General features: G+C 47.2%; 2 protein-coding genes across 2 annotated transcripts in view; both read left to right on the top strand.

Moving 5' to 3' along the window:
- The window catches only part of LOC132833902 (deleted in malignant brain tumors 1 protein-like), a 52199-nt gene extending 40881 nt beyond the window's left edge, over window positions 1-11318 (top strand). The window contains exons 14-15 of the mRNA XM_060852560.1: window positions 2367-2672; window positions 11101-11318. Of these exons, the coding sequence (XP_060708543.1) occupies window positions 2367-2672; window positions 11101-11111 (317 nt within the window). The 3' untranslated portion in view covers window positions 11112-11318. The remainder of the gene's footprint in view (window positions 1-2366; window positions 2673-11100) is intronic.
- Window positions 11319-12017: 699 nt separating this feature from the next.
- LOC132833993 (deleted in malignant brain tumors 1 protein-like) overlaps window positions 12018-20733 on the top strand; it is a 31786-nt gene continuing 23070 nt past the window's right edge. Inside the window, exon 1 of the mRNA XM_060852704.1 lies at window positions 12018-12235. Within this exon, the coding sequence (XP_060708687.1) occupies window positions 12055-12235 (181 nt within the window). The 5' untranslated portion in view covers window positions 12018-12054. The remainder of the gene's footprint in view (window positions 12236-20733) is intronic.

Below are 20733 nucleotides of genomic sequence, written 5' to 3'. Positions count from 1 at the left end.
GAAAAGTATTGTACTGTGTGCTATTCAGACTAATTTTATTTTGTTTGTATTCAATCATGGGGTGTGGGCATCTCTGGCCAGCCCAGCATTTATTGCCTATCCCTAATTGTTCAGAGGGCAGTTAATAGTCAACCGCATTGGTGTGGGTCTGAAGTCATATGGAGGCCAGATCAGGTAAGGACACCAGGACATTAATGAGCCAGGTGGAGGTTTCCCCTACAATCGACAGTGCCCCTACAATCGACAGTGGGTTCATGGTCATCATTTCGACTCTTAATTCCAGATTGTCTTTAAAAAAACTGAATGCATGCTCCATCATCTACTATGGCAGAATTTGAATCCAGGACCCCAGAACATCTCTAGCATGATAGCGTGGTGATGTTACCATTGGGCCGCTGCCTCACCCCAGCATATATTACATAAGTACATCAGAATAATGGAAAAGAATGTTACAGCTACAGTGATGGTGCAGAGAAAGATCAACTGTAAAATATGTTCAATTATCTGATAACATCGGAGAAGAAGCTAATCTTGAATCTGAAGGGCTGTGTTCTGAAGCTTTTGTATCTTCTGCCTGATGGAAGATGGTGGAAGAGAGTATAACTGGGTGGGAGGGATCTGTGATTATGTTGGCTGCTTTCCTGAGGCTGTGGGAAGTGTAGTTACAGTCAATGGATGGAAGGCGGGTTTCCATCATGACGGGGCTGTGTTCCCAACACTTTGTAATTTCTCACATTTGAATTCAATGATTTTTTAAGAAAATCTGGATTTCAGAGTCTAATGGGTGTGATTGCATTGGAGGGGGATGCAGAGGAGATTCACCAGGATGTTGCCTGGGAAGGAGCAGTTCAGTGATGAAGAGAGGCTGGATAAACGCAGGCTGTTTTATTTTGGAATGGAGACGGTTGAGGGGGTGAACCTGACAGGGGCATGTAAGATTATGAGGAGCATGGAACAAGGGCAGGGGGCGGAGGGGGAGTAGGAAGCAACTGTTCCCCTTAGTAGAAGGGTCAATAACAAAGGGGACATTATTTTAAAATGAATGTACTCTCTGGGATGAGTACTTGAAGTGTCATAACATTGAAGGCTATGGGCCTGGTGCTAGGAAAGTGGACGAGCGTAGATTTAGTGTAGCTTTGGTGGGAAAGACTCAATGGGCTGAAGGGCCTCTCTGCACGGTACAATCCATGATTCTATTTACTGCAGCTTTGTCAGGTACAGACCTACAGTGTACTGTGCCATCTGAGGATCCCACAGTAAATCAGGTTGATGGGCTGAAGGTCAGTGAAGTTTTGATGAGAATCAGTGGTGCTGGAAGAGCACAGCAGTTCAGGCAGCATCCAACGAGCAGCGAAATCTACGTTTCGGACGAAATTTGATGAGGCCTGTTGAACAGTCAGCATAACTCCCTGTACTGAGGGATCTCAGGTCACTTACCGAAGCAGTACAGGAATTCCAACACTTTCTGACAAAGTGGTGGGTGTGAATACAATTACAGCGTTTCGAAGACATTTGGATCAGTACATGGAAAGGAAAGGTTTGGAGGGATGTGTGTCAGGAGGAAGCAGGTGGGACTAGTTTAGTTTGGGATTATGTTCGACACAGACTGGTTAGACCGAAGGCTTTGTTACCGTGCTGTATGACTCCATAACAACGCTGGAGGGATAAGGGTGGGCGTGTGGGAAAATTGAAAGTTACACACTTGTCACAGTCATATCAGGAAATCAAACTGAAGCCTTGAAGAGCATCCATGGGCTATCCAAGATATTGTGTTCAGAAAGACAAGCTATTTCCATTAGTTGGGTGTTCGAAAACTAGAGAGGGTACAGTCTGAGAATGAGAGCCAGACAATCTCGGAGAGATGTTCGGAAACACTTCCATACACAGAGGGTGCAGGAGATTTGCAGCTGCCTTCCACAAATGGCAGAGGATGTGGATTCATTTTTAGTTTTCGATCTGTGAAGCAAAGGTGTTAACGAGTTAGGGGGCCAAATGTAGGTCACAAACAGCCAGGATCTCACTGCACAGACATGAGGGGCTGAATGGCCTACTTCTATCTTCCCGTGCCAACAATGTGTGGAGCAGGAGACAGAGCGATAAAATGCTCCACTGTGGGTGACTATGATGCTCCATTAAAACAGTGCGATATATTCACCCCAGCAAAATGGAGGCTGTGTGTTCCTCAATTCATTTCGAAGCAGCTGTGGCAGAGTTAATATGATACAGCGAAAGTTAAAGCAAGACAAGAACAGCAGATGGTTCAAAACAGAGTTGGATATTCTGGTTTCACATGCAGTAACCTTGACTGTCAGTGTCAGTTCTGAGTGGGAGATAATACCAGTATATTGTTTTACGTTTAACTGCAGATCGCCCACCAAAGCCCATTTTGTCGCTTGACGTGAAACGTGAAGTCTTCACACCAAAGGAGACACTCCAGTTAAAATGTACAACTCAGAGTTATTATGTGGGGAGTACCTTTTATTTGAAGAAAACAGGAGACAGTTCCTTTGGTGATACTCAAACTGCTCCCGAAGGAGCTTACAGCATGATCTTCTTCATCCACGATATGGATCTGAGCCACAGTGGGAACTACACATGTCACTATCAAACAAACAAATCAGGATTGGCTCGAAACTCGAGCAGCAGTGACTCTGTGAATGTGGTCGTCACAGGTAAGTAAGGGAGAGTGAACAGCAGAAACACATTGTCCACCATCACACTCCATCAGTCCCATCAAACCATCCCCAGTATCCTGATCAGAAGGTAGAAATGTCAAATACTGGGGGCATAGGTTTAAGGTGAGGGGGGAACGTTCAAAGGAATGTGTGAAGCAAAGCTTTGGGTCTGGAGTCACATGTAGGCCAGACCAGGTAAGGATGGCAGATTTCCTTCCCTAAAGGGCATTGGGAACCGGAAGTTTCTGACAATCAGCAATGCTTTCTTGGTTCACCATTGACTCTTAATTCCAGAGTTTTATTCAATTCAAATTCCCCTATCTGCCATGGGAGGATTCAAACCTGGATCCTGAGAACATTACCTGGGTCTCTGGCCAACAATAATACCACATGGTCATCACCTCCACTTACATTGGTAAATTAGTAAATCCCCAGGAGTGTCTTTCGACCATGGTCATCATGAGACACTTAATCTCACCATACTTGGAATATTGTGTTCAGTTCAGGTCACCCCAGTGTAGGAAGGATTTGGAAGCTTTACAGAGGGCACAGAGAGGATATCCCAGGATGCTGCCTTGGTTGGAGGGCATGTCTTATGAAGAAATTTTGAGGGAGCTAAGGCTTTTCCCATTGGAGTGAAGAAGGATGAGAGGTGACTTATAGAGGTGTATAAGATGATGAGAGGCGTAAATAGAGTGAATAGCCAGAGACATTTTTCAAGTTTGGAAATGGCTATCACAAGACGGAATAATTTGAAGGTGATGGGAGGAAGGTTTCGGGGAGATGTCAGAGGTCGGTTCTTTACACGGAGAGTGGTGGGTGTGTAGAATGCACTGCCAGCGGTGGTCATACAGTCAGACACATTAGGGATATTTCAGCGACTCTTGGATAGGCACATGGATGATAGTAAAATGAAGAGGGTGTCGGTTAGTTTGTTGTTAGAATAGGATACAACATCGTGGGCCTTTTAATGCTGAATGGTGTCACCATCAATATGTCCCCCAGTACCAGTATCCTGGATGTACCATTGAGAAATAATGTAACCACTGTCTCTTTTGACATTCAATGACATGAGCACGACTAAATTCTCCAGTATCATAATGTTGGGAGTTACCATTGAGAGACAATCTAGCAATCACCGCCTTGACATTCAACGATGTTGCCATCACTAAACCCATGAAAGTTAATATCATGATAGTGGTTACCATTGAGAGAGATTCTCACAATTGCCATCTTCACATTCAATGGACTTACAATCACTTAATTTTCCCATTCTCAACATCCCAGGGTTTACCATTGACAGGGATTCTAAAGATTGCCCCTTGACACTCGATTTGATGAAAGTTACTGTATCTCCCACCCTTGAGTTCCAGATTCCCCACCACCCTCTGGGTGGAGAAGAGTTTCCTTACATCCCCTCTAAACCCCCTGCCCCTTACCTTCAATCTATTTCACTCTCCCCCCAGCCCTTGTCATTGAGACATCTGTCAAGGGGGAACGTTTCTTCCTGTCCCCTCGATCTATCCTTTTATATATCTCAATCGAGTCCCTCACAAACCCCACCTCCCCTCCCTACACATACACAGACACACACAGCGACACACACACACACACCCGCACAGACACACGCACACACACACACACACACACACAGACACACGCACCCACACAGGCACATACACACACACACACACATGCACACAGACACACACACACCCGGGGACAGAGTCTCTCTCTCTCTCTCACATGCACATGCACACACCCACACACACCCACATACACAGGCACACACACATACCCACACACCCACAGTCACACACACACACCCACATACACTCACACCCACACACACATTCACACCCACATACACTCAGACACTGAAACACCCACACACCCACACTCACACACACCTACACAGACACACACAGAAACACCTACACACCGACAGATACACAGACACAGACACACACACACACATACTCACACCCGGGGACAGAGTCTCTCTCACACACACACATACACACTCACATCCGTGGACAGAGTCTCTCTCACACACTCACACAGACACACACACAGCCACACCCACACACACACTCACATCCGTGGACAGAGTCTCACTCACACAGACACACACGCACAGCCACACCCACACACACACACACACACACACACTCACACACGCAGACACACACACATCCACACACACCCACACCCACATACACACAGACACTGAAACACCCACACTCTCACACACACACACACACACACGCACACTGACACACACACACACACTCACACACGCAGACAGACACACCCACACACACACAGACACACACACCCACACACACGCACACATTCACACCCACATACACGCCCAGGGACAGAGTCTCTCTCTCTCTCACATGCACACACACACAGGCACACACATATTCCCACACACCCACACACACAGTCTCTCACACACACATACACTCACACCCACATACACAATCACACCCGCATACACACAGACACTGAAACATCCACACACCCACACTCGCACACACCCACACACCGACAGATGCACACACACACACACACACACACACACTCACACCCGAGGACAGTCTCTCTCACACACACAAACATACACACACACACACACGCAAACACACACACACCCACACACACCCACACACACACTCACACCTGTGGACAGAGTCTCTCTTACACACTCACACTCACACAGACACACACGCACACCCACACACACACCCACACACACATTCACACCCACATACACACAGACACTGAAACACCCACACACACACACAACCACACACACACACACACACACACACGCACACACACACAACCACACACACACACACACACACTCACACCCATGGACAGAATCTCTCTCACACACGCACACGCACACGCACACCCCTACACACACAGACACACACACCCACACACACGCACACATTCACACCCACTTACACACAGAAACTCACACACACACACACTCACATCCATGGACAGAGTCTCTCTCACACACACACACGCACACCCACACCCACACACACTCACACACGCAGACACACACAACCACACACACGCACACATTCACACCCACATACACACAGACACTGAAACACGCACACACCCACACATACACCCATACACACACACACACACACACAGACACACACACACCGACACATCCGCCCACACAGACAGACAGACAGACACACACACAGACACATCCACATATACAGACACACCCATACACACAGACACACACACACACACACACAGACACACACACACTCACACCCACATACACACAGACACTGAAACACCCACAAACACACCCACACACACACACCCCGACACATCCGGCCACACAGACACACACACACACACACACACACACACAGACACATCCAGATACACAGAGACACACATACACACACGTAGCCACACACAGACACACCCACATACACACAGACACACACACAGACACACACACAGGCACACACATATTCCCACACACCCACACACACAGTCTCTCACACACACATACACTCACACCCACATACACAATCACACCCGCATACACACAGACACTGAAACATCCACACACCCACACTCGCACACACCCACACACCGACAGATGCACACACACACACACACACACACACACACACACACACACTCACATCCGAGGACAGTCTCTCTCACACACACAAACATACACACACACACACACGCAAACACACACACACCCACACACACCCACACACACACTCACACCTGTGGACAGAGTCTCTCTTACACACTCACACTCACACAGACACACACGCACACCCACACCGACACACACACACACGCAGACACACACACACACCCACACACACATTCACACCCACATACACACAGACACTGAAACACCCACACACACACACAACCACACACACACACACACACACACACACACACACACAACCACACACACACACACACACACTCACACCCATGGACAGAATCTCTCTCACACACACACACGCACACGCACACCCCTACACACACAGACACACACACCCACACACACGCACACATTCACACCCACTTACACACAGAAACTCACACACACACACACACACTCACATCCATGGACAGAGTCTCTCTCACACACACACACGCACACCCACACCCACACACACTCACACACGCAGACACACACAACCACACACACGCACACATTCACACCCACATACACACAGACACTGAAACACGCACACACCCACACATACACCCATACACACACACACACACACACACACAGACACACACACACCGACACATCCGCCCACACAGACAGACAGACAGACACACACACAGACACATCCACATATACAGACACACCCATACACACAGACACACACACACACACAGACACACACACACTCACACCCACATACACACAGACACTGAAACACCCACAAACACACCCACACACACACACCCCGACACATCCGGCCACACAGACACACACACACACACAGACACATCCAGATACACAGAGACACACATACACACACGTAGCCACACACAGACACACCCACATACACACAGACACACACACAGACACACACACCCACACACATGCACACATTCACACCCACCCACACAGACACTGAAACACCCACGCCCACACACACACCCATACATAGACACACAGACACAGCCACACACACCCAGACACTCACGCACACCCACACACACACAGCCCCACACACACACACAGACACACGCACACAGACATACACGCACACCCACACACATACATAGCCACACACACAAACAAACCCACACACCCACAGACACACACACCCACACACACACACAATCTCCTCTGTTCAAAGAAGAACTTATGCAGTTGTCAGAGAATCCCAACAGTGTGGAAACAGGTCCTTCAGCCCAACAAACCGACCTTCTGAAGAGTATCCCACCCAAACCATTTCCCCCACCCTATTATTCCACGTTTTCCCTGACTAATGTACCTAACCTACACTCCCTGAACACTATGGGCAATTTAGCATGGCCAATTCACCTCACCTGCACATGTTTGGACTGTGGGAGGAAACATGAGCAACCCCACACAGACACGGGGAGAATGTGCAAACTTTACACAGACCCAAGTCTGGAATCGAACCCAGGTCCCTGGTGCTGTGAGCCAGCAGTGCTCATCACTGAGCCACCAAACTGCCCTAACTGTATCAAACTGTGTCTGATAAAGTTTAAGAGACATTAAGACGGCATGTAGACAGGTTGGCAATAGCTGGATGCAGATGGTGTGCAGGAAGATGGGAATGGGTTTACCGTGGCATCATGGTCAGCCCAGACGTGGTGGGTCAAATGTCCTGTTCCTGTTGTGTACCATCCTATTGATTCAAGGGGAGTGGACCTGTTGTTGTGAATAATATTGCTTCCTTAGACTTAAATGTCTATTTGAAGGGGCAAATCCATTGCTTTTATGACTTTGATGAATGGCTTGCAACTTGGCTTGACTGCATGTTGCCCTCAACAAATAAATGCTTTGCTAGAGGATAATTGTTTCTGCTCAATCACTTTGATGGCTGGTGAGTGATCGTAGCAAGGTGGGTTCAATTCCCGCAGTTTATCATGAAGGGTCTTGTTCTCAATATTTGCCCTCACCGAAGGTGTAGAGGCCCTCAGGTTCAACTTCCACCAGCTATCTGTCTCTGAGGAGAGAGCAGCCCTCTGTTCTGATAAGACTATGGAGTCTTATCAAAATGGAGGCTGTGTGTTCCTCAATTAATTTCGAAGCAGCTGTGGCAGAGTTAATATGACACAGCGAAAGTCAAAGCAAGACAAGAACGGTCATTAACATTTGGGAGATCCATCCATAAGTCTGATAACAGCGGGGAAGAAGCGATTTTTGAATCTGTTCATACTTGTGTACCCAGTTTTATTCTCGTCTGCCTGATGAAAGAGGGTGGGAATAGAGTACAGCTGGTATGGGAGGGGTCTTTGATTATATTGGCTGATTCCACAAAATAGTGGGAAGTATAGATGGAGTCAATGGAAGGAAGGCTACTTGGTGTGATGGACTGGGCTGTGTTTGTGACTCTCTGTAGTTTCTTGTGGTCTTGGGAAAGCAGTTGTCAAACCGAGCTGTGATGCATCCAGACAGAATGCTTTCCATGATGCATCTATAAAAATGGGTCATTGTGGACATGCTGAAAATCCTGAGGAAGGAGAGGCATCGATGCCCTTTGTCATGACAAGATTGTCGTGAGGAAAATGTCACTGTATTTGATGGGAAGGAGGAGAAGATGGAGCCCAGAGAGAGGAAATGACCATTGGACAGATATAGGACAGAATAAATGTCAGCCTGGGAGGGTGAACTGTTGCTAAAGGGGACCAGAATGAGTTGTTTGTGGTTTCAATCCATCTGATATCTGGGGATAAGGCTATGGAGTTGGGAGAAGGTGTCTCATACCCTAAAATTGTTGAATTAGACATTGAGTCCAGAAGGTGACAGAGTTCCCAAGTGGAAAGTGAGATGTTACTCTTGTAGCTTGCACTGAGTTTCCCTGGAGCTCTGCAGCAAACCTGAGACAGAGATGTTTACCAGGTAATAGGGTGGGGTATTGTAGTGGCAAGCAGCTGGAAGCTGAGGGTCTTGTTTGCAGAAAGAATAGAGGTACTCTGGAAAGCATTCACCTAGTGCACACATCATTTCCCCAATGCAGAGGAGACCACATTGTGAGCAGCGAGTACAGTACACTAGATTGAGGGAAGTGCAGGTAAATTCGATCATGGCTGTTCTGTTTCTCAACTCCATTCTCCAGCCTTCTCCCTGTAGCCCTTGATCCCCTGACTAGTAACAAGCCTATCCATCTCTGTCTTAAAGACACTCAATGACTTGGCCTCCACAACGTTTTCCACAGATTCACCACCGTAAGGCTGAAGGAATTCCTCCTCACCTCAGCTCAATTGGTAGAAATGTCAAATACTGGGGGCACAGGTTTAAGGTGAGGGGGGAAAGTTCAAAGGAGATGAGTGAAGCAAAGCTTTTTGTACAGAGGATGATAGGTGTGTGGAATGCACTCTAAATCCCTTCACTCTGAGATTATGTGCCTGTGTCCTAGTCTTCTCTCCCAAGGGAAACATCTTCTCCATGTCCAGGTCTCGCAGAATTCTGTAAGTTTCAATCAGATACCGCCTCATCTTTCTCAACTCCATGGAGTACAGACCCAGAATCCTCAGGCTCTCCTCAAATGACAAGTTGTTCATCGCCAGGATCTTCCTTGTAAATCCCCCGTGGATCCCTCACAGTCCAGCACATCCTTCCTTAGATATGGGGTCTGAAACTGCTCACAATGATCCAAATGTGGTCTGACCAGAGCCTTATACAGCCTCGACAGCACATCTCTGCTCTTGTATTCTAACCTTCTCGAAATGAAGGCTAACATTACATTTGTCGCCCTAATTGCCAACTGAAGCTTCCTGTGAACCTGAAGAGAATCTGAACTTGGATTTGCAAGGCCCTGAGCACTTCAGACCTATTCTATTTCGACAATAAACTCTCCTTCTTATTCTTCCAACTAAAGTGCATATCCTCACATTTTCGCACACCACGTTCCATCTGCCACTTCTTGACCCACTCTCCCAGCTTGTCCAAGTCCTTCTGCAGCCTCCCCACCTCCTCACCATTACATGACCCTCCACCTATCATTGTGTAAACTGCACAGATAGAAAAAAGCGTCCTCAGTTCCTTTGTCTAGATCATGAAGATATGGTGTGAATAGTTGTGGTCCCTACAATGTCCCTACACTGTGGAACTCCACCAGTCACCGGCTACCATCCTGAAAAAGACCCCTTTATCCCTACTCTGTACTTGCCGCCAGTCAGCCAATCCTCTATCCATGCCAGTACCTTGCCCCTGATGTCACAGGCTCACATTTCACAGCCTCCCTGTACAGCACATTGGCAGTGACCTACTGGAACTGCAAATAGATCACATCCACTAGTTGTCACCTCCTTCTAGATTCAAACAGCCGTAGAGGCATACAACATTGAAACAGACCTTTCAGTCCTACTCATCCATGCTGACCACGTTTCCCTAACTAACCTAGTCCCACTTGGTCTGCATTTTGCCCATAAACCTCTAAACCTTTCCGATCTATGTACCTGCCCAAAGACCTTCTAAATGTTATCATTGTACCTGCATCTGCTACTTCCTCTGGCAGTTCATTCCACATGCACACCACCCTCTGTGTGAAAATGTTGCCCCCACAGGACCCTTTCAAATCTTTCCCTGCACACCATAAACCTATGCCCTGTAGTTTTGAACTCTGACACAACACAATGGCTTTCAAGAGGTTATTTTGTCCTGTGTTTTGTTTTGAAGAGAGGTTGTAAGGCAGAGGCGACTGGCCAGCTACCGAAGACCACTTGAACAAACAGCTTGTGAGGCCTTGGGTATTTTGTGAAAGATGGAACAACGGAAGCAGCCTTGCTGTGGTCAGCTCTCACAGACCAGGATTTGGTTTAGGTTTGAGGTGGAGCTTTGAGCAGAAGCTAATGGGCTCTCAAAAGAATTGGAAGCTTCAATGAACATCTCTTGGCTTCTATTTCTCTGAATCTTCTCTCAATGTATTTTTCCTCATGGACTGGAGAAATGCATATGAGAAGCTGTGTCTGAATTTGCCTTTTTTTCCCCAAGAGATGTATTTATGGAATGGTACTGTATTGGAACTGTTAATTAGTAACAGGCACAGTGTCTATAATTTCGTTAAGTTTACAGTCGAGTTAAGGTATTCTAAATTCCTCCTCTTTCTTTCTTTGTGTTTTAACTAGTGTATAAATAAACTGTGTTTTGTTAAATTTCTAGTAGTTTGACCAGCCGCATTGCATCCGGCACAGATTCTCGAAAATTCATTCACCATCAAAACAAGAAAATGCCTGGGTCTAGATTACCACCTTAAAATACGTTGAGTGGGTCTGATCTGATCCATAACAACTCCCCCACCCCAGGTACAAGACCTTTGCCATTCACTTTATTTATGCCACTCATAATTTTATAAATCTCTGTAAGGTCACTCCTCAACCTCCTCTGTTCCGGGGGGTTAATACCCAGCCTATGGAGCCTCTCCTGATAACTCAAAACCTCCAACCCTGGTCATGTCTTTGTAAATCTTCTCTGCCCCCTCTCCAATTTAATGATACAGATTTGATCCAAATACGGTTGGTGAATGGGACGGATGCATGTTCCGGGAGAGTTGAACTCAATTACAAGGACACTTGGGGAGCAGTTTGCGATGATGCATGGGACTTACAGGACGCGAACGTTGCTTGTAAACAAATGGGCTGTGGACCAGCCAGATCAGCCCCTGGGAGCGCTCAGTTTGGAGAGGCCACTGGAACCTTCTGGTTAGATGACGTTGAGTGCAAAGGGCATGAGGTGAACTTGTTCCAGTGTCCGTCAAACCCAGTTGGAAAACACAACTGCAACGCTGGAGAGGCAGCAGCTGTTACTTGCTCAGGTATGCTTTGTGTCATTCAATTGTTCCTCTTAAATGTAACCAAGATATTTTCAAGGAAGAAACAAACACAGAGAACTGCATTGATGATTGTAAATAGATGGAAACGTGCATAATTAAAGAGTCATAGAGTCATATAGCACAGAATCAGGCCCTTCGGCCCAACTCTGCAATGCTCACTCAGTTTCCTAAACGGCACTAGTCCAATTTGCATCCATTTAGCTATACCCCTCTAAACCTTTCCTATCCACGTACCCATCCAGATGCCTTTTAAATGTTGTGATTGTACCCGCCTCTATCACTTCCCCCTGGTATCTCATTCCATACATGCACCACCCTCTGTGTGAGAACATTGCTCCTCAGCTCCTCTTGTCTTATACTTGTACCCTCTAGTTTTGGAGTCCCCTACCCTGAGGAAAAGACCTTGGCTCCTCACCTTATCTATACCCCTTGTGATTTCATAAATCTCTGTAAGGTCATCTCTCAGTCTCCAACACTCCAAGGATAAGGGTCCCAACCCATCCAGCCTCTCCTTATAACTCAAACCTTCTAGTCCCAGCAACATCCTCATCAAGTTTTTCTGCACCCTTTCCTGTCTAACAACATCCTTCCTATAAGAGTGACCAGAATTATATGCAGTGTTCCGAAAATTACCTCACCAATGTCTTGTACAGCCGTAACATGACATCCCAACTCATACATTCATTGCTCTGACCAATGAAGGTGATCGTGCCAAATGCCTTCTTAATGACCCTCTCCACCTGTGACACCACTTTCAAGGAACAATGTACCTGCACCCTCTGTTCAACAACAGCCCTCATGGTCCTACCATTAACTGTGTAAGTCCTGCCTTGATTTATCTTACCAAAATGTAACACCTCACATTGATCAAAATTAAACTCCATCTCCCACCCGAACCCCATTGGTCCAGCTGATCAAGATCTGATACTCTTAGACAACCATCTTCTCTGTCCACCAAACCACCAATTTTGGTGTCATCTGCAAACTTACTAACCATGCCTCTTAAATTCTCATCCAAATTGTTGATATAAATGACAAACCACAGTGGACCCAGCACTGATCCTTACGCGACACCATAGGTCACAGGCCAATGTCTGAATGTCTGAATAACAACCCTCTACCACCACCCTCTGTCTCCTCCTATCAAACCAATTTTGTAACCAATTATCTTCTCTCCTGGATCCCATGTAATCTAATCTTACTAACTAGTCCACCATGTGGGATCTTGTCGATACTGTAAAGTGCTGGGTGCTATGAAGAGAATAGGAGAAAGTGAGCACTGCAGATGCTGGGGATCAGAGCTTAAAAATGTGTTGCTGGAAAAGCGCACCAGGTCAGGCAGCATCAAAGCAGCAGGAGAATCGATGTTTCGGCAAAAGCTATGAAGAGAATGTCAACTACACCACGGACATCAATTTGGAGTCATAGAGTACAGAGGAGGCCCTTCAGCCCATCTAGTCTGAGTGGATCTATCCTTTGTTATCCCATTTTGCCTCATTAGTTCCACAGCCTTAAATGTTATGACATTTCGAGCCCTGATTTTCCACCTCAACTACCCTCCCAGGCAGTGCATTCCATATCCCCACAGCCTCTGGGTGAATTTTCTTCCCCTCAAATCACCTCCAAACCTTTACTTGAAAATTATTGCCCCTCTCGTTATTGACCCACTGCCTGAAAGGAACAGAATCCTCCAACCACTAAGCAAAGTGCACATCGTGTAATGGGTTCTGACATGACCTTTCAGCTGTGCCTGATCAATGAAATGATTCGTGTGATAATGTGAGTCCTCAACACTGCCATAGACTTGCTGAATCGATGATGCTGAGAAATCAGAGAAACTCAGAGAAGGGACTAACACAAGTGGTCCCCAATTCTTGTGCCTCACCCCTCGTTCCTGCCATTGCAAAGCAAAAACCAGCCTCAGTTTGATACACAGAAACAGAAAACCTCACTTTGTTATTACACATAGACACACAGATAGAACATTCCCCCATTGGACAGCAGCACAGGCTCTACCGAGATCAAACTGACCTGCATCGACCCACAGAGAAAAACATTGGGAGGGGCAATGGTGCGTTTTATTTTTATATTCATTTCACAGATGTGGGCTTTATTGCCCATCCCTAATTGCCCCAGAGGATGGTTCAGTGTCAACCACATTACTGCGAGATCTGGAGTCATATGTAGACTCAGATCCAAGTCGAGCCAGGTAAATTCCCCTCCCCTCCCCTAGGGTGAGGGCATTGCTGGCCAGGCCTCCATTTATTGCCCAACCCTAATTGCCCCATAGGGCAGTTAAAAGTCAACCACGTTGCTGTGGGTCTGGAGTCACATGTAGGCCAGACCAGGTAAGGATGGCAGATTTCCTTCCCTAAAGGGCATTGGGAATCAGAAGTTTCTGACAATCAGCAACGCTTTCATGGTTCACCATCGACTCTTAATTCCAGAGTTTTATTCAATTCAAATTCCCCTATCTGCCATGGAAGGATTCAAACCTGGATCCTGAGAACATTACCTGGGTCTCTGGCCAACAATAATACCACATGGTCATCACCTCCACTTACATTGGTAAATTAGTAAATCCCCAGGAGTGTCTTTCGACCATGGTCATCATGAGACACTTAATCTCACCATACTTGGAATATTGTGTTCAGTTCAGGTCACCCCAGTGTAGGAAGGATTTGGAAGCTTTACAGAGGGCACAGAGGAGATTTCCCAGGATGCTGCCTTGGTTGGAGGGCATGTCTCATGAAGAAACTTTGAGGGAGTTAAGGCTTTTCCCATTGGAGTGAAGAAGGATGAGAGGTGACTTATAGAGGTGTATAAGATGATGAGAGGCGTAAATAGAGTGAATAGCCAGAGACATTTTTCAAGTTTGGAAATGGCTATCACAAGACGGAATAATTTGAAGGTGATGGGAGGAAGGTTTCGGGGAGATGTCAGAGGTCGGTTCTTTACACGGAGAGTGGTGGGTGTGTAGAATGCACTGCCAGCGGTGGTCATACAGTCAGACACATTAGGGATATTTCAGCGACTCTTGGATAGGCACATGGATGATAGTAAAATGAAGAGGGTGTCGGTTAGTTTGTTGTTAGAATAGGATACAACATCGTGGGCCTTTTAATGCTGAATGGTGTCGCCATCAATATGTCCCCCAGTACCAGTATCCTGGATGTACCGTTGAGAAATAATGTAACCACTGTCTCTTTTGCCATTCAATGACATGAGCACGACTAAATTCTCCAGTATCATAATGTTGGGAGTTACCATTGAGAGACAATCTAGCAATCACCGCCTTGACATTCAATGATGTTGCCATCACTAAACCCATGAAAGTTAATATCATGATGGTGGTTACCATTGAGAGAGATTCTCACAATTGCCATCTTCACATTCAATGGACTTACAATCACTTAATTTTCCCATTCTCAACATCCCAGGGTTTACCATTGACAGGGATTCTAAAGATTGCCCCTTGACACTCGATTTGATGAAAGTTACTGTATCTCCCACCCTTGAGTTCCAGATTCCCCACCACCCTCTGGGTGGAGAAGAGTTTCCTCACATCCCCTCTAAACCCCCTGCCCCTTACCTTCAATCTATTTCACTCTCCCCCCAGCCCTTGTCATTGAGACATCTGTCAAGGGGGAACGTTTCTTCCTGTCCCCTCGATCTATCCTTTTATATATCTCAATCAAGTTCCTCACAAACCCCACCTCCCCTCCCTACACACACACAGACACACACAGCGACACACACACACACACACTGACACACACACCCACACAGACACATACACACACACACACACACACACACACACACATGCACACAGACACACACACACATACACAAACGCACACCTAGCCACACACACACACACACCCGGGGACAGAGTCTCTCTCTCTCTCACAGGCACACACACATACCCACACACCCACAGTCACACACACACACACACCCACATACACTCACACCCACACACACATTCACACCCACATACACACAGACACTGAAACACCTACACACCCACACTCACACACACCTACACAGACACACACAGAAACACCGACAGGTACACAGACACAGACACACACACATACGCACACCCGGGGACAGAGTCTCTCTCACACACACACACATCCGTGGACAGAGTCTCTCTCACACACTCACACACACTCACACAGACACACACACAGCCACACCCACACACACACACACACACACTCACATCCGTGGACAGAGTCTCTCTCACACACTCACACACACTCACACAGACACACACGCACAGCCACACCCACACCCACACACACACACACTCACACACGCAGACACACACACACCCACACCCACACCCACACTCACACACACACACTCACACCGACACACACACACACACACTCATACACACAGACACTGAAACATCCACACACCCACATTCACTCACACACACCCACACACCGACAGATGCACAGACACACCCACACACACACCCACACACACGCACACATTCACACCCACATACACGCCTGGGGACAGAGTCTCTCTCTCACATGCACACACACAGGCACACACATATTCCCACACACCCACACACACAGTCACACACACACACACACAGGCACACACATATTCCCACACACCCACACACACAGTCTCACACACACACACACACACACATACACTCACACCCACATACACAATCACACCCCCATACACACAGACACTGAAACATCCACACACCCACATTCACTCACACACACCCACACACCGACAGATGCACAGACACACACACACACACACACACTCACACCCGGGGACAGTCTCTCTCACACATACACACACACACACGCAAACACACCCACACACACTCACACTCACACACACAGACACACACACCCCCCCACACACACACACACACTCACACCTGTGGACAGAGTCTCTCTTACACACTCACACACACACAGACACACACGCACACCCACACCGACACACACTCACACACGCAGACACACACACACCCACACACACATTCACACCCACATACACACAGACACTGAAACACCCACACACACACACACACACAGACACACCCCCACAACACACACACCCACACACACACACACTCACACCCATGGACAGAGTCTCTCTCACACACACACACGAACACCCCTACACACACAGACACACACACTAAACACAGACACACACACCCACACACACGCACACATTCACACCCACTTACACACAGAAACTCACACACACACACACACACACTCACATCCATGGACAGAGTCTCTCTCACACACACACACGCACACCCACACCCACACACACTCACACACGCAGACACACACAACCACACACATGCACACATTCACACCCACATACAGACACTGAAACACGCACACACCCACACATACACCCATACACACACACACACACACACAGACACCGACACATCCGCCCACACAGACAGACAGACAGACACACACAGACACATCCACATACACAGACACAACCACACACACTAACACACACACACAGACACACACACCCACACACACATTCACACCCACATACACACAGACACTGAAACACCCACAAACACACCCACACACACACGCAGACACACACACACACACACACACACAGACACACACACACACACACCCCGACACATCCGGCCACACAGACACACACACACACAGACACATCCACATACACAGACACACACACAGACACACACACCCACACACATGCACACATTCACACCCACCCACACAGACACTGAAACACCCACGCCCACACACACACCCATACATAGACACACAGACACAGACACAGCCACACACACACGGACACTCACGCACACCCACACAGCCCCACACACACACAGACACACGCACACAGACATACACGCACACCCACACACATACATAGCCACACACACAAACCCACACACCCACAGACAAACTCACACACACGCACACCCACACACACACATAGCCACACACACACACACACACACACACACACACACACACACACACACACACACACACACACAATCTCCTCTGTTCAAAGAAGAACTCATGCAGTTGTCAGAGAATCCCAACAGTGTGGAAACAGGTCCTTCAGCCCAACAAACCGACCTTCTGAAGAGTATCCCACCCAAACCCTTTCCCCCACCCTATTATTCCACGTTTTCCCTGACTAATGTACCTAACCTACACTCCCTGAACACTATGGGCAATTTAGCATGGCCAATTCACCTCACCTGCACATGTTTGGACTGTGGGAGGAAACATGAGCAACCCCACACAGACACGGGGAGAATGTGCAAACTTTACACAGACCCAAGTCTGGAATCGAACCCAGGTCCCTGGTGCTGTGAGCCAGCAGTGCTCATCACTGAGCCACCAAACTGCCCTAACTGTATCAAACTGTGTCTGATAAAGTTTAAGAGACATTAAGACGGCATGTAGACAGGTAGGCAATAGCTGGATGCAGATGGTGTGCAGGAAGATGGGAATGGGTTTACCGTGGCATCATGGTCAGCCCAGACGTGGTGGGTCAAATGTCCTGTTCCTGTTGTGTACCATCCTATTGATTCAAGGGGAGTGGACCTGTTGTTGTGAATAATATTGCTTCCTTAGACTTAAATGTCTATTTGAAGGGGCAAATCCATTGCTTTTATGACTTTGATGAATGGTTTGCAAGTTGGCTTGACTTCATGTTGCCCTCAACAAATAAATGCTTTGCTAGAGGATAATTGTTTCTGCTCAATCACTTTGATGGCTGGTGAGTGATCGTAGCAAGGTGGGTTCAATTCCCGCAGTTTATCATGAAGGGTCTTGTTCTCAATATTTGCCCTCACCGAAGGTGTAGAGGCCCTCAGGTTCAACTTCCACCAGCTATCTGCCTCTGAGGAGAGAGCAGCCCTCTGTTCTGATAAGACTATGGAGGCTGTGTGTTCCTCAATTCATTTCGAAGCAGCTGTGGCAGAGTTAATATGATACAGCGAAAGTCAAAGCAAGACAAGAACGGTCATTAACATTTGGGAGATCCATCCATAAGTCTGATCACAGTGGAGAAGAAGCGGTTTTTGAATCTGTTCATACTTGTGTACCCAGTTTTATTCTCGTCTGCCTGATGAAAGAGGGTGGAATAGAGTACAGCTGGTATGGGAGGGGTCTTTGATTATATTGGCTGATTCCCCAAAACAGTGGGAAGTATAGATGGAGTCAATGGAAGGAAGGCTACTTGGTGTGATGGACTGGGCTGTGTTTGTGACTCTCTGTAGTTTCTTGTGGTCTTGGGAAAGCAGTTGTCAAACCGAGCTGTGATGCATCCAGACAGAATGCTTTCCATGATGCATCTATAAAAATGGGTCATTGTGGACATGCTGAAAATCCTGAGGAAGGAGAGGCATCAATGCCCTTTGTCATGACAAGATTGTCACGAGGAAAATGTCACTGTATTTGATGGGAAGGAGGAGAAGATGGAGCCCAGAGAGAGGAAATGACCATTGGGCAGATATAGGACAGAATAAATGTCAGCCTGGGAGGGTGAACTGTTGCTAATAGGGACCAGAATGAGTTGTTTGTGGTTTCAATCCATCTGATATCTGGGGATAAGGCTATGGAGTTGGGAGAAGGTGTCTCATACCCTAAAATTGTTGAATTAGACATTGAGTCCAGAAGGTGACAGAGTTCCCAAGTGGAAAGTGAGATGTTACTCTTGTAGCTTGCACTGAGTTTCCCTGGAGCTCTGCAGCAAACCTGAGACAGAGATGTTTACCAGGTAACAGGGTGGGGTATTGTAGTGGCAAGCAGCTGGAAGCTGAGGGTCTTGTTTGCAGAAAGAATAGAGGTACTCTGGAAAGCATTCACCCAGTGCACACATCATTTCCCCAATGCAGAGGAGACCACATTGTGAGCAGCGAGTACAGTACACTAGATTGAGGGAAGTGCAGGTAAATTCGATCATGGCTGTTCTGTTTCTCAACTCCATTCTCCAGCCTTCTCACTGTAGCCCTTGATCCCCTGACTAGTAACAAACCTATCCATCTCTGTCTTAAAGACACTCAATGACTTGGCCTCCACAACATGTTCCACAGATGCACCACCGTAAGGCTGAAGGAATTCCTCCTCACCTCAGCTCAATTGGTAGAAATGTCAAATACTGGGGGCACAGGTTTAAGGTGAGGGGGGAAAGTTCAAAGGAGATGAGTGAAGCAAAGCTTTTTGTACAGAGGATGATAGGTGCGTGGAATGCGCTCTAAATCCCTTCGCTCTGAGATTATGTGCCTGTGTCCTAGTCTTCTCTCCCAAGGGAAACATCTTCTCCATGTCTAGGTCTCGCAGAATTCTGTAAGTTTCAATCAGATTCCGCCTCATCTTTCTCAACTCCATGGAGTACAGACCCAGAATCCTCAGGCTCTCCTCAAATGACAAGTTGTTCATCGCCAGGATCTT

Source organism: Hemiscyllium ocellatum, chromosome 38, assembly GCF_020745735.1.
Source record: "Hemiscyllium ocellatum isolate sHemOce1 chromosome 38, sHemOce1.pat.X.cur, whole genome shotgun sequence".
In the NCBI taxonomy this organism is placed as follows: domain Eukaryota; kingdom Metazoa; phylum Chordata; class Chondrichthyes; order Orectolobiformes; family Hemiscylliidae; genus Hemiscyllium; species Hemiscyllium ocellatum.
The sequence above is the reverse complement of the archived record's forward strand: the minus strand, read 5'-3'. Positions and strand labels throughout refer to the sequence as shown.